Source organism: Agelaius phoeniceus, chromosome 3 (genome assembly GCF_051311805.1).
Source record: "Agelaius phoeniceus isolate bAgePho1 chromosome 3, bAgePho1.hap1, whole genome shotgun sequence".
NCBI lineage: Eukaryota > Metazoa > Chordata > Aves > Passeriformes > Icteridae > Agelaius > Agelaius phoeniceus.
In genome coordinates, this window is record NC_135267.1 from 2,489,032 (window position 1) to 2,504,856 (window position 15,825).

The 15,825-nt window shown below is 46.6% G+C and overlaps 1 protein-coding gene across 3 annotated transcripts in view; it reads right to left on the reverse strand.

Annotated features, from left to right (window-relative positions):
- The window catches only part of ELP3 (elongator acetyltransferase complex subunit 3), a 154,964-nt gene that overhangs the window by 12,578 nt on the left and 126,561 nt on the right, over window positions 1–15,825 (reverse strand). For 2 of the 3 annotated variants that reach the window (XM_077176464.1, XM_077176463.1), the window contains 2 exons: window positions 10,710–10,937; window positions 7,939–8,020 (listed from right to left, as the gene is read on the reverse strand). In XM_077176464.1, coding sequence (XP_077032579.1) covers window positions 7,939–8,020; window positions 10,710–10,937 — 310 coding nt within the window. Of the gene's footprint in view, window positions 1–7,938; window positions 8,021–10,709; window positions 10,938–10,978; window positions 11,420–15,825 lie in introns of those variants that run through there. The other variant, XM_077176465.1, reaches the window with a different exon arrangement.

Here is a 15,825-nt window from a genome sequence, read left to right on the forward strand (position 1 = left end):
TCCCACCGAGGATCCCCCCCTGCTCCATCCCCGGCCCGGGGCCGTTTCCATTCCCCGGGCATGGAAATGAGCCCCAGCCGCGCGGATTCCGGGGATAAGGAGAGGAGGGGAAAGGAGAGGAGGGGAAAGGAGAGGAGGGGAAAGGAGAGGAGGGGAAAGGAGGGGAGGGGAAAGGAGAGGAGGGGAAAGGAGGGGAGGGGAAAGGAGGGGAGGGGAAAGGAGAGGAGGGGAAAGGAGAGGAGGGGAAAGGAGAGGAGGGGAAAGGAGAGGAGGGGAAAGGAGGGGAGGGGAAAGGAGGGGAGGGGAAAGGAGGGGAGGGGAAAGGAGAGGAAGGGAAAGGAGAGGAGGGGAAAGGAGGGGAAGGGAAAGGAGGGGAGGGGAAAGGAGAGGAGGGGAAAGGAGGGGAAAGGAGAGGAGGGGAAAGGAGGGGAGGGGAAAGGAGGGGAGGGGAAAGGAGAGGAAGGGAAAGGAGAGGAGGGGAAAGGAGGGGAGGGGAAAGGAGAGGAGGGGAAAGGAGAGGAGGGGAAAGGAGGGGAGGGGAAAGGAGAGGAGGGGAAAGGAGAGGAGGGGAAAGGAGAGGAGGGAAAGGAGGGGAGGGGAAAGGAGAGGAGGGGAAAGGAGAGGAGGGGAAAGGAGGGGAAAGGAGAGGAGGGGAAAGGAGGGGAGGGGAAAGGAGGGGAGGGGAAAGGAGAGGAAGGGAAAGGAGAGGAGGGGAAAGGAGGGGAGGGGAAAGGAGGGGAGGGGAAAGGAGGGGAGGGGAAAGGAGAGGAAGGGAAAGGAGGGGAGGGGAAAGGAGAGGAGGGGAAAGGAGAGGAGGGGAAAGGAGGGGAGGGGAAAGGAGAGGAAGGGAAAGGAGGGAGGGGAAAGGAGGGGAGGGGAAAGGAGGGGAGGGGAAAGGAGGGGAGGGGAAAGGAGGGGAAGGGAAAGGAGGGGAGGGGAAAGGAGGGGAGGGGAAAGGAGAGGAGAGGACGGGAACGCGCTCCGGGCCCGGTGCGGGAGATGGGGACACGGGGCTGGCGCGGGGCCGAGCAACAGCCGGGGCGCGCGGAGAACGCGGGCGGACGGACGGACGGACACGGACGGACAGACGGACACGGACAGACACGGACAGACACGGACAGACACGGACAGACACGGACAGACACGGACAGACGGACACGGACGGACACGGACGGACGGACACGGACAGACGGACGGACACGGACGGACACGGACGGACGGACACGGACAGACGGACGGACACGGACGGACGGACGGACACGGACGGACGGACAGACGGACACGGACGGACAGACACGGACACGGACAGACGGACAGACAGACGGACACGGACGGAGCGCGGCCCCGAGCCCGGCCCGGGATTCACTGAGCGGGGTCGGTGCGGGAGGAAGAACCGGCAGCCCTGGGACAGGGAGGAGCCCCGGGAGCTGATCCCGAGGGATCCCAGGCTGGATTCCCTGAATCCCAGGCTGGATTCGCTGAATCCCAGTCTGGATTTGTTGAATCCCAGTGTGGATTCCCTGGATCCCAGTGTGGATTCCCTGAATCCCAGTTTGGATTCACTGAATTCCAGTATGGATTCGCTGAATCCCAGTGTGGAGTTGCTGAATCCCAGGCTGCATTCCCTGAATCCCAGTCTGGATTCACTGAATCCCAGTGTGGATTTCAGAATCCCAGTTTGGATTCACAAAATTCCAGTTTTGATTTGCCAAATTCCAGTTCGGGTTTCCTGAATCCTGCTTTGGATTCGCTGAATTCCAGTTTGGATTCACTGAATCCCAGTTTGGATTTGCTGAATCCCAGTTTGGATTCGCTGAATCCCAGTTTGGATTTCAGAATCCCAGTTTGGATTCCCCGAATCTCAGTTTGGATTTGCTTAATCCCAGTTTGGATTCACTAAATTCCAGTTTGGATTTGCCAAATTCCAGTTCGGGTTTCCTGAATCCTACTTTGGATTCTCTGAATTCCAGTTTGGATTCCCTGAATCCCATTTTGGATTTACTGAATTCCAGTTTGGATTTGCTGAATCCCAGTTTGGATTCAGTGAATCCCATTTTGGATTTGCTGAATCCAAGTGTGGATTTGCTGAATCCCAGTCTGGATTTTCTGAATCCCAGTTTGGATTTGCTGAATCCCAATATGGATTTCAGAATCCCAGTATGGATTCCCTGAATCCCAGGCTTCATTCACTGAATCCCAGGCTGCATCCCCTGAATCCCAGTTTGGATTTCAGAATCCCAGTTTGGATTCACAAAATTCCAGTTTTGATTTGCCAAATCCCAGTTCGGGTTTCCTGAATCCTGCTTTGGATTCGCTGAATTCCAGTTTGGATTTGCTGAATCCCAGTTTGGATTCCCTGAATCCCAGTCTGGATTTGCTGAATCCCAGTTTGGATTCCCTGAATCCCAGTTTGGATTAAATGAATTCCAGTATGGATTCCCTGAATCCCAGTTTGGGTTCACTGAATCCCAGTCTGGATTAGTTGAATCCCAGTTGGGATTCAATGAATTCCAGTATGGAGTTGCTGAATCCCAGTGTGGAGTCACTGAATTCCAGTATGGATTTGCCAAATTCCAGTTCGGGTTTCCTGAATCCTACTTTGGATTTGCTGAATCCCAGTCTGGATTTGCTGAATCCCAGTTTGGAACTGCCGAATCCCAGTTTGGATTCAGTGAATCCCAGTTTGGAATTGCTGAATCCCAGTGTGGAAATGCTGAATTCCAGTTTGGATTTGCTGAAATCCATTCTGGATTCGCAAATGTTCACAGCTCTGATCCAGCCCCGCTTCCAACGCTGGGAATTTCAGATCCTCGGGAAAGAAATGATTTAATCTGATTTCTAAATAATTCCCAAACCAACCTAAGTTCAGAAATTGTGGATTTCAGGGTTTTGGGGAGGGAAAGGAAAGGAAATTTCAAGGAAAGGAAAAGGAAATGTCAAGGAAATGTCAAGGAAATTTCAAGGAAAGGAAATTTCAAGGAAAGGAAATTTCAAGGAAAGGAAAGGAAATTTCAAGGAAAGGAAAGGAAAGGAAAGGAAATTTCAAGGAAAGGAAAGGAAAGGAAATTTCAAGGAAAGGAAATTTCAAGGAAAGGAAATTTCAAGGAAAGGAAAGGAAAGGAAAGGAAAGGAAAGGAAAGGAAAGGAAAGGAAAGGAAAGGAAAGGAAAGAAAGGAAAGGAAAGGAAAGGAAAGGAAAGGAAAGGAAAGGAAATTTCAAGGAAAGGAAATTTCAAGGAAAGGAAATTTCAAGGAAAGGAAAGGAAATTTCAAGGAAAGGAAAGGAAAGGAAAGGAAAGGAAAGGAAAGGAAAGGAAAGGAAAGGAAATTTCAAGGAAAGGAAAGGAAAGGAAAGGAAAGGAAAGGAAAGGAAAGGAAAGGAAAGGAAAGGAAAGGAAAGGAAAGGAAAGGAAAGGAAAGGAAAGGAAAGGAAAGGAAAGGAAAGGAAATTTCAAGGAAAGGAAAGGAAAGGAAAGGAAAGGAAAGGAAAGGAAAGGAAAGGAAAGGAAAGGAAAGGAAAGGAAAGGAAAGGAAAGGAAAGGAAAGGAAAGGAAAGGAAAGGAAAGGAAGTGGCAGAAGGAAGGAAAAAAGGAAGGAAAAAGGAAAAAAGGAAAGAAGGAATTCTCCATATTCCATAAGGATTCCCCCCATTCCTTGTGTTTCCAGCCCCTCGTGGGCACCAGGGAGCAAATTCTGGAATTGTTTCCCTGAGGTTTGGGAGGGGTTTTGGAAAGGGCAAAAGAGAAACAAATTCGGAGGCGATAAAACCCAGAGCCCAAAACATCCCCAAAAACCACCCCAAAAAAACCATCCCGGCAGACGGCGGCGATTCCCGGGAAACGGGAAATCCGGGATTGCAGAGCTGGGATAACGCAGGGAGGCCCCAGGGCTGGAATCCGAGCTGCACCACGGCGCCGCCGCCGGAGCAGAAAATGCCCAGAAACGGGCAAAGAGTGACCAAAAATGGGCATTTCTGAGAGGGGAGGGGCAGCTCCCGAGTGCCGCGGGAAGGGCCCGGAATGCCGGGAAAAGGGGAAATTCCTGCTGGGAATGTTCATGGCCAGGGGCTGGGGTAGGGGCTGGGTGAGCTTCGGGGCAAGGATGGACATGAAGGGGTTAAAAATAATCCAGGGAAAACAGCCAGGGATAATGGGATCCAGGGATAACGGGATCCAGGGAAAAACAGCCAGGGATAAACAGCCAGGGATAACGGGATCCAGGGGAAAAACAGACAGGGATAATGGGATCCAGGGATAATGGGATCCAGGAATAATGGGATCCAGGGAAAAACAGCCTGGGATAATGGGATCCAGGGGAAAAACAGCCAGGGATAATGGGATCCAGGGAAAAACAGCCAGGGATAATCAGCCAGGGATAATGGGATCCAGGGACAATGGGATCCAGGGATAACAGGATCCAGGGAAAAAAAACAGGGATAAACATCCAGGGATAACGGGATCCAGGGAAAAACAGCCAGGGATAACGGGATCCAGGGATAACGGGATCCAGGGATAAACAGCCTGGGATAACGGGATCCAGGGAAAACCAGACAGGGATAATGGGATCCAGGGATAACGGGATCCAGGGATAAACAGCCAGGGATAATGGGATCCAGGGGAAAACAGCCAGGGATAATGGGATCCAGGGATAACGGGATCAAGGGAAAAAAACCAGGGATAAACAGCCAGGGATAATGGGATCCAAGGAAAAAACCCAGGGATAAACATCCAGGGATAACAAAATCCAGGGATATCAGCATCCAGGGAAAATGGGATCCAGGGATAACAGGATCCAGGGATAATGGGATCCAGGGAAAAAACATCCAGGGACAATGGGATCCAGGGATATCAGAAACCAGGGAAAATGGGATCCATGGATAACGGGATCCAGGGATATCAGCATCCAGGGAAAAAAACATTCCGGGATAATGGGATCCAGGGATATCAGGATCCAGGGAAAAAACCCAGGGGGATAAACATCCAGGGATAATGGGATCCAGGGACATCAGCATCCAGGGAAAACAAAATCCAGGGAAAACAAAATCCACAGATAATGGGATCCAGGGATAACAGGACCCAGGGATGATGGGATCCAGGGATATCAACATCTGGGGAAAAAACATTCAGGGATAATGGGATCCAGGGAAAACAAAATCCAGGGATAATGGGATCCAGGGATAATGGGATCCAGGGAAAACATCCGGGGATAATGGGATTCAGGGACATCAGCATCCAGGGAAAACAAAATCCACAGATAATGGGATCCAGGGATAATGGGATCCAGGGATAATGGGATCCAGGGAAAATGGGATCCAGGAATAATGGATCCAGGGATATCAGCATCCAGGGGAAAAAACATTCAGGGATAACAGCATCCAGGAATATCAGCATCCAGGGAAAATGGTATCCAGGGAAAACAACATCCAGGGATAATGGGATCCAGGGATATCAGCATCCAGGGAAAATGGGATCCATGGATAACAGGATCCAGGGATAATGGGATCCAGGGATATCAGCACCCAGGAAAAAACATTTCGGGATAATGGGATCCAGGGATAACAAAATCCAGGGAAAAAACATTCAGGGATAATGGGATCCAGTAGTATCAGCATCCAGGGAAAACAACATCCAGGGATAATGGGATCCAGGGACAATGGGATCCAGGAATATAAGCATCCAGGGAAAATGGTATCCAGGGATAATGGGATTCAGGGATATCAGAAACCAGGGAAAAAAACATTCTGGGATAATGGGATGCGGGGATAACAAAATCCAGGGATATCAGCGTCCAGGGAAAATGGGATCCAGGGATATCAGAAACCAGGGGAAATGGTATCCAGGGATAACGGGATCCAGGGATATCAACATCCAGGGAAAAAACATTCAGGGATAATGGGATCCAGGGATAATGGGATCCAGGATAATGGGATCTAGGGAAAATGGGATCCAGGGAAAATGGGATCCAGGGACATCAGATCCAGGGAAACAACATTCAGGGATAACGGTATCCAGGAATTTCAGCATCCAGGGAAAATGGTATCCAGGGAAAACAACATCCAGGGATAATGGGATCCAAGGATAACAGGATCCAGGGATATCAGCACCCAGGGAAAAAAAACATTCTGGGATAATGGGATCCAGGGATAATGGGATCCAGGGATATCAGCACCCAGGGAAAATGGGATCCAGGGATAACGGGATCCAGGGATAATGGGATCCATGGATTTCAGCATCCAGGGATAACAGGATCCAGGGATAATAGGATCCAGGGATATCAGCACCCAGGGAAAATGGGATCCAGGGATAACAGGATCCAGGGATAACGGGATCCAGGGAAAACAACATCCAGTGATATCAGCATCCAGGGAAAATCACTCCCTGTCTGTTCAGACTGACACCAAGCAGGAATAGGAAAACCACTGGGAGACGGAATTGTGGAATTTCAGAATCCAGGCAGAATTCCCGGTTCAGACTGACACCAAACAGGAACTGGAGCAGGGAAACCACTGGGAGAGGGAATCCTGGAATTCCGGAAGGGACCTGAAATCCCATCCCATTCCAGCCCCGGCAGCTCCAAACATTCCCGGACACTCCCAGGACGGAGCAGCCGCAGCTGCCCTGGGAACGAGCAGCAAACGGAGCCCGGAAAATCCAGAACATTCCCTGGAGCGCCCGGCTCCCACCCTCAGCCAGGATCCAGGAAAATCCCAGGAATTCCGATCTGACCAGCAGCGCGGAGCCAAGCCGCGGATTTCTGCTTTTTGGGGGTTGTTTTTTGGGATTTTTTTTTGGTGGGGCAGCAGAAAATGAGGAATTTTTTCCCAAAATAAAAACTTCTGGATCAGAGCTCTGCTGTTAAATCCCCTGAAATTCCTCTGGCAGGAGGAATTCCTCTGCCTGTCATTCCTCAAAATTGTAATTTATATTAAATCGTTGTATTCCAGAGCTCTGGATTACGGAGCTCTGACCCTCATCCATGATCCATGAAAATCCCAGGATTTTGGATCTGACCAGCAGCACGGAGCCAAGCTGCGGATTTCTGCTTTTTGGGGGTTTTTTTTTGAGGAATTTTTTCCCAAAAATCTCCTCTGGATCAGAGCTCTGCTCCTAAATTCCCTAAAATTCTTATGGCAAAAAGAATGATATAATTAATTATATTTTATAAGTCATTATAATTTATATATTATAATTTAGAAATAAATTCTTGATATACATAATAATATAATTATTATGTAATATAAATCATATATGATACAATATAATAATTATATGATCATTATATAATATAATGTGTAATAATTAATATTTTATAATTTATAAATAATCAGTTATTAAATATAATAATATATAATATTTATTATATAATAATACAATGTTATATATTATGTATTATGTATTATATATTATATATTATATATTATATAGTATATAGTATATAGTATATAGTATATAGTATATAGTATATAATATATAGTATATAGTATATAGTATATAGTATATAGTATAAATATATAATATATAATATTAAATATATAATATATATTAAATATGACAATACAAATTATTTATTAAATAAGTTATTAATTATAATTGATATTAATTATTGTATTCCAGAGGATGAAACAGCTCCCCAGGGAATTGCCCCATTCCCAAGGTTCCAGCAGGGATTCCTGGACATCCAACATTTCCATCCACATGGAAAAGCTTCCTCAGGCTCCCAAAAATCCCAATTTTGGATCCCATCTCAATTCTGACCCAAATCTCCCAGGAAAAGGAGGAAAAGCTCCAGGTTTTTTTTCTCCCATCTCCTTTCTCCGGGATAATTCCGGATTAATCCCCCCTGACCCGAGGAATGCTCCCAGCCCTGGAGTTATTTTCGGATTAAGATGAGAATATCCCAAAATATTCCCAAAAAAACCCCCCGGGAAGAGCAGGAATACCTGAAATGACGGCGATTTTCCGGGCCCCGTGCTCCTCCCTGGCGATCCGCTCCGCCTCCTCCATCAGCAGCATCCCAAACCCCTGGAACGGCCGGAAAAAAAAAATGGGGAAAAAAAAGGGAATTTCCGTCAAAACAGAAACCACGAGGAGCAAGGTCAGGACGTGGAGATGGGCTCCAAAAAAAAAATATTCCCGGATTTTTGGAATGATGGTGGATATTGCGGGAGGATGGAGATAAACAACGAATTCCTCAGGGAATTTTTTCCTCCTCGTGGTGGGATTTTTTCCTCACTGGAATTTCTGACAGGTTCTCCATGGCGGGAGCGGGATGGGGGAAAATTCCCCTGGTGGGAAATGAGCCTGGAATTTTACACTGGAAATCCCCAGGGCCAGAGGGCAGGGATAGGTGGGATATGGGGGAGGAATTCCTGGCTGGAATTCCCTCCTATCCGGGAATTCCTTCCCAAGATCCCATCCCAGGGAATTCCCTCCATTCCCAGCTCTCCCAGCCTGGCACTGGATCCATCCCCATCCCAGCTCCTCTCTGGGAAGGAATTTTGGGAATTCCCTGGGAATTTGGGACTCCAGGAAGGGTCTCCCTTCCCTTTTCCATCCCCAAATCCCATAAAAATCCCTGGGGATGGATCCTGAGTGTCCTGGATCCCAGAATCCCGGAATGGTTTGGGATGGGATCCATGGACCTTCAATCCCATCCCATTCCAACCCCACCGTCCCAAACTGCTCCAGCCTTTCCTGGGACACTCCCAGGGATCCAGGGGCAATTCCTGGGAATTCTGATCCAGCGGGAAGAACCCATCCCACAAAATTCCCTTTGGAGGAACCCCAGGGACACCAAACCCACCCTCCCCTTCCCAGAGGGAATTGCTGCGGGTTCCAGGAAATTCCAATGGAATTCCTCCAACAAGCAGGAATTAATTAACAAAGGAAATCCAAAGGATCCCGAGGGCTGGGAATGAAACAGCTCCAGGAGCATCCAGAAGGGAATTTTTTTTTTTTAAATTTCAAATCCAGGAAGGAAATTTTTTAAAATCTGAAAGAATTTTGTTCGACCTCAGAGCTCCTGAAATGGCTGGAACGTGATCCCATTGGGAAAAAAAATCCACCCAAAACACTGGGAAGCAGCAGAATTCCAGCAAAAAGGAGCTCGAATCCCACCCTGGGTCGATCCCAGCTCTGAGCAAACAAGTAGAATAAAACTCCAATTTTAAATAAAACTCCAATTTTAAATAAAACTCCAATTTTATGACTGGAACGTGATCCCATTGGGAAAAAAACCCCAAAACACTGGGAAGCAACAGAATTCCAGCAAAAAGGGAGCTCGAATCCCACCCTGGTTCTATCCCAGCTCGGAGCAAACGAGCAGAATTAAATAAATTTTTTCCCAATTTTATCCGTGAGGGAAGGAGATGGAATGGTGGAAGGAGGTGGGAGCAGTGGGAAATCTGGGAATGCCGGGAGTACCTGGTGCTGGAATTTGGAGGGATCCCGGCTGCTGAACATGATCCCATTGGAAAAAAACCCAAAACCCTGGGAAGCAGCAGAATTCCAGCAAAAAGGAGCTCGAATCCCATCCTGGTTTGATCCCAACTCAGAGCAAACGAGCGGAATGAAATAAAACTCCAATTTATGATTGGAACGTGATCCCATTGGGAAAAAAACCCAAACCACTGGGAAGCAACAGAATTCCAGCAAAAAGGAGCTCGAATCCCATCCTGGTTCGATCCCAACTTGGAGCAAACGAGCGGAATTAAATAAATTTTTTTCCAATTTTTTTTTGGTGAGGGAATGGGGATGGAATGGTGGAAGGAGATGAGACCAAAGAGAAATCTGGGAATGCCGGGAGCACCTGGTGCTGGGATTTGGAGGGATCTGCTGAACGTGATCCCATTGGGAAAAAAAAACCCCAAAACACCGGGAAGCAGCAGAATTCCAGCAAAGGGGAGCTCAAATCCCACCTTGGTTCGATCCCAGCTCAGAGCAAACGAGCGGAATTAAATAAAACTCCAATTTTATGACTGGAACGTGATCCTATTGGGAAAAAACCCCCAAAAAACTGGGAAACAGCAGAATTCCAGCAAAAAGCTCAAATCCCATCTTGGTTCCATCCCAACTCAGAGCAAACGAGCAGAATTAAATAAAACTAAATAAAACTCCAATTTTTTCCTGTGAGGGAATGAGGATGGAATGGTGGAAGGAGGTGGGACCAGAGGGAAATCTGGGAATGCTGGGAGTACCTGGTGCTGGAATTTGGAGGGATCTGCTGAACGTGATCCCATTGGGAAAAAAAAACCCCAAAAAACTGGGAAGCAACAAAATTCCAGCAAAAGGGAGCTCAAATCCCATCCTGGTCTGATCCCAACTTGGAGCAAACGAGCGGAATTAAATAAAACTCCAATTTTATGACTGGAATGTGATCCCATTGGGGAAAAAAACCCAAAAGACTGGGAAGCAGCAGAATTCCAGCAAAAAGGAGCTCAAATCCCAACCTGGCTCTGTCCCAACCTGGAGCAAATGAGCAGAATTAAATAAAACTCCAATTTTATCTGTGAGGGAAGGAGATGGAATGCTGGAAGGAGATGAGACCAAAGAGAAATCTGGGACTGCCGGGAGTACCTGGTGCTGGAATTTGGAGGGATCCTGGCTGCTGAACACGATCCCATTGGGCAAAAAAACCCCAAAACACTGTGAAGCAGCAGAATTCCAGCAAAAAGGAGCTGGAATCCCACCCTGTCTCTCTCCCAGCCCGTACCTGGTGCTGGAATTTGGCGGGGTCCCGGCTGCTGACGGGCACGGCGCTGCCGTAGACGTGCAGCTCCCGCACGATGGAGGCGCCGGCGCGGAGCTCGGGGCGGAAGGACTGCGGGGAGCTCCGGCGGAGGCGCAGCAGCCCCACCAGGATGTCCTGCTCCGGGTCCTCGTAGGACAGGAACGTCTCCCAGCCCCCGTTGGCCACGTAATCCCGGCGGATCAGCTCCACCTGGGACCGGAGAGCAGGGAAAAGGGAGATGTGAGAGGGAGGCTGGTTCTGTGCCAGGTACGTAAATATGAGCAAATGGGAATGGATTCCAGTGGATTCCAGTGGAACTTGGAATTGTGGAGCAAATGGGAATGGATTCCAGTGGATTCCAGTGGAATTTGGAATTGTGGAGCAAATAGGAATGGATTCCAGTGGATTCCAGTGGAACTTGGAATTGTGGAGCAAATAGGAATGGATTCCATGGAGCCACTGTGATTCCAGATGGGAACTTGGAATTGGCCGCACAATCCCGGCGGATCAGCTCCAGCTGGGCCCGGAATAGGATGGACAAGGAGGGAAAGGAGGGGAAAAGGAAAATGTGTGGGGAGGCCGAAGCTGATCCCGTGGATTCACAAAACAAACAGGAAGGGATTCCCCAAAGCCAGTGTGATTCCAGATGGGAATTTGGAATTGGCCACGTGATCCCGATGGATCAGCTCCACCTGCTCTGGGAGTGGGATGGACGAGGAGGGAAAAAGGAAAATGTGAGAGTGAAGCCAATTCCGTGGATCCACAAATACGGCTCAGAGCAAAAAGGAAGGGATTCCCCCAAGCCAGTGTGATTCCAGATGGGAATTTGGGATTGGCCACGTAATCCCGACGGATCAGCTCCAACTGGGCCGGGAATGGGATGGACGGGGAGGGAAAGGAGGGAAAAAAGGGAAATGTGTGGGGAGCCCGAAGCTGATCCCATGGATTCGTTGATATTCTTCCAGCAAACAGGAAGAACTTCCCTAAATCCAGTTTGATTCCAGACGGGAATCCCAGCTCTGGCACGGAATCATGGAATGGTTTGGGCGGGAAGGGATCTCCGGTCCCATTCTCAGGACACCTTCTGCCATCCCAGGGGGCTCCGGCCTTTCCTTGGACACTGCCAGGGATTCTCTGGGAATTCCAGCCCAGCCGGGAATCCCTTCCCAAATCCCACCCCAAGCTCCCCTTTTTCCCAGGGAATTCCCTCCATTCCCAGCTCTCCCAGCCTGGCATTGGATCCATCCCCATCCCAGCTCCTCTCTGGGAAGGAATTTTGGGATCCAGGGGCTTCCCTGGGAACTGGGGACTCCAGGAAGGGTCTCCTTTCCCTTTTCCATCCCTGAATTCCATAAAAATCCCTGGGGATGGATCCTGAGTGTCCTGGATCCCAGAATGGTTTGGGACGGGATCCATGGAGCTTCAATCCCATCCCATTCCAACCTTGATCCCAGATTGCTCCAACCTTTCCTTGGACACTGCCAGGGATTCTCTGGGAATGCCAGCCCAGCCAGGAATCCCTTCCCAAATCCCACCCCAAGCTCCCCTTTCCCAGGGAATTCCCTCCATTCCCAGCTCTCCCAGCCTGGCACTGGAGCCATCCCCATCCCAACTCCTCTCCGGGAAGGAATTTTGGGATACAGGGGCTTCACTGGGAATGTGGGACTCCAGGAAGGGTCTCCTTTCCCTTTTCCATCCCTGAATTCCATAAGGAATCCCCTCAGGATGGATCCTGAGTGTGCTGGATCCCAGACTCTGGAATGGTTTGGGATGGGATCCATGGACCTTCAATCCCATCCCATTCCCAGCCCCGATCCCAAACTGCTCCCAACCCTTTCCAGGCCGTCCCTCAACACTTCAGGGACAATTCCCTGTCCCCAACCCTTCCCTTTTCCCTGGGAAATCCCAAGAAATATCTGGAACCTGTCTGGGCCCACACCAGCCCCAAACTGCGCTTTATTTATTTATTTATCCCTCGTTATTCCCAGAGGATCCCTCTGTTTTCCAGGAGCTGGGATCCGACCCCTCTTGGATCCATCATTCCGAGGTCTCCTCGCAGCAACAATTTCATCCTTCAGCATTCCCGGCCCCTCCCGACAGATCCATAAAAACCCAGGCCTGGAAAAACCGCCCCGAAATTCAGATTTCTGTCACAGAACCCCGCCCCGGAGCCGTTTAATTAATAATTAATTGATTAATTGATTGATTAATCGGAGCCAGGATCCCTCTCCCGTCAGGGGGACGATGTTGGTTGCTCACAGAGCGCCCCAAACATCCATGGAAAACGCTTTTCCCGGGATTCCCGCTCCTGCCCGTCACCCGCCCGCCCGAACAAAGGGAATTTTCCGCTTGGAAAAGCGCGGGATGAGCTCCCCCGCCCCAGATTTGCAATTCAAATGAGATCCGGCGGAAAGGCGGGAAAAAAAATCCCCGATTCCCGGGAGCCGGGGCGGCCTCGGATCCCTGCGGGAATCCCGGAAAAACGGGGAGATTTATTGGGAATTTTGATTTATTTCACTCATCAAAAAGGAAAAATTAAAAAAAAAAAAAGGGAATAAAATTCCCTGGAATCTCTGACTGGAAAAAATTTTCTGAACTCGGGGAATGTTCCCCAAACTCCTGGAAGCCTGAGGAATCCGTGGAATTCCAAAGCAGGAATGAAGAGGAAATCCGGGAATTTGTGGCTCAGTTTGGGAATTGGGATGGGGAGGGGGGTTTGGGAGTGGATTCCTGATCCAGCTTTTTCCAGCACCCCAACAATTCCAGGTGGAATTGAATTTATTGGAAGTAAAATCCAGAATCGCTCGGGGCCTTCCGGAACGTCAGCGGGGGAACGGGAAGAGGGAATTCCATGGATATGGGAATTTCCGGGATATGGGAATTCCTGGGATATGGGAATTCCTGGGATATGGGAATTTCCAGGATGTGAGAATTCCCAGGATATGGAAACTTCGAGGATATGGAATTTCCAGGATATGGGAATTCCTAGGATGTGGACATTCCTGGGATATGAAAATTCCTGGGATATGAATATTCCCAGGATATGGACATTTCCAGGACATGGAAATTTCCAGGATATGGAAACTTTGAGGATATGGAATTTCCAGGATATGGGAATTCCTAGAACATGGAAATTCTCGGGATATGGAGATTCCCAGGATATGGGAATTCCTAGGACGTGGATATTCCCAGGATATGGGAATTCCCAGGATACAGACATTCCCAGGATATGGAGATTCCCAGGATATGGGAATTTCTAGGATGTGGACATTCCCAGGATATGGGAATTCCTGGGATATGGAAATTCCTGGGATATGAATAATCCCAGGATATGGAAATTTCCAGGACATGGATATTCCTGGGATATACAAATTCCCAGGATATGGGAATTTCCAGGATATGGAAACTTCCAGGATATGGGAATTCCCTGGACATGGAAATTCCCAGGATATGGGAACTCCCTGGATATGGGAATTTCCAGGATATGGACATTCCCAGGATACGGAAATTCCTAGGACATGGATATTCCCAGGATATAGACATTTCCAGGATACAGGAATTCCTGGGATATGGAAATTCCTGGGATATGAATAATCCCAGGATATGGACATTTCCAGGACATGGATATTCCTGGGATACGGGAATTTCCAGGATATGGAAATTTCCAGGATAAGGAATTCCCAGGATATGGAAACTTCCAGGATATGGGAATTCCTAGGACATGGATATTCCCAGGATATGGGAATTCCCAGGATACAGACATTCCCAGGATATGGAGATTACCAGAATATGGGAATTCCTAGGATGTGGACATTCCCAGGATATGGGAATTCCTGGGATATGGAAATTCCTGGGATATGAATAATCCCAGGATATGGAAACTTCCAGGACATGGGAACTCCCTGGATATGGGAATCCCCAGGATGTGGGAACTCCCAGGATATGGAAATTCCCTGGATATGGGAACTCCCAGGATATGGGAACTCCCAGGATATGGGAACTCCCAGGATATGGGAATCCCCTGGATATGGGAACTCCCAGGATATGGGAATTCCCAGGATATGGAAATTTCCAGGATATGGGAATTCCCAGGACATGGGAACTCCCTGGATATGGGAATTCCCGGGATGATCCCATTCCAGCCCGAGGCATTCCAGGTTTTCCTCTCTCTCCCATGAGCCAGAGACTCCTCCTAAGGGATCATTTTAGGATTTTGGGGATGGAAACCCCAAAATGTGTGAGCAGAATCAACACACTCACAGAAAAATGCAGGGTTAAACAGAAATTACACTTCTAAATACACTTTTATATATATATAAAATATATAATAAATCGAAACATTTATATTTAGATTTATTATATACTTTATATATATAAAAGTATATATATACTTTATATTTTTTATATAGTATAGATATTTTTATTATATATTTTTATATATAACAGTATATATTTCTAAATAATATATGAAAATATATATAATATATTATATAATATATAATTTGTCTATAATATATAGTATATAGTATATAGTATATAATATATAATATATAAGATATAAGATATAAGATATAAGATATAATATATAGTATATAATATATAAGATATAAGATATAGTATATAATATATAATATATACTATATAATATATAGTATATAATATATAATATATATTTATATTTATATTTATAAATTAATATTTACAATATATTTATATATTGTATATATTTGGGATAGGATATATATAAATATATATATATAAATATATATAAATATATATATAAATATATATATATAGGATATATATAGGGTATATATAAATATATATATAAATATATATATAAAGATATATAAATAAATATATATTTATATATAAATATATATAAAGATAGATATATATAAATATATATAAAATATATATAATATATAATATATATCATATACACAACACATTTTTATACATTATCTATATATTATATATATTATATGCATATATATTATATACATTATATATAACACTATATATAACATTATATATATTATATATAGCATTATATATAATTATATCATATATAACACATTATATATAACATATATTA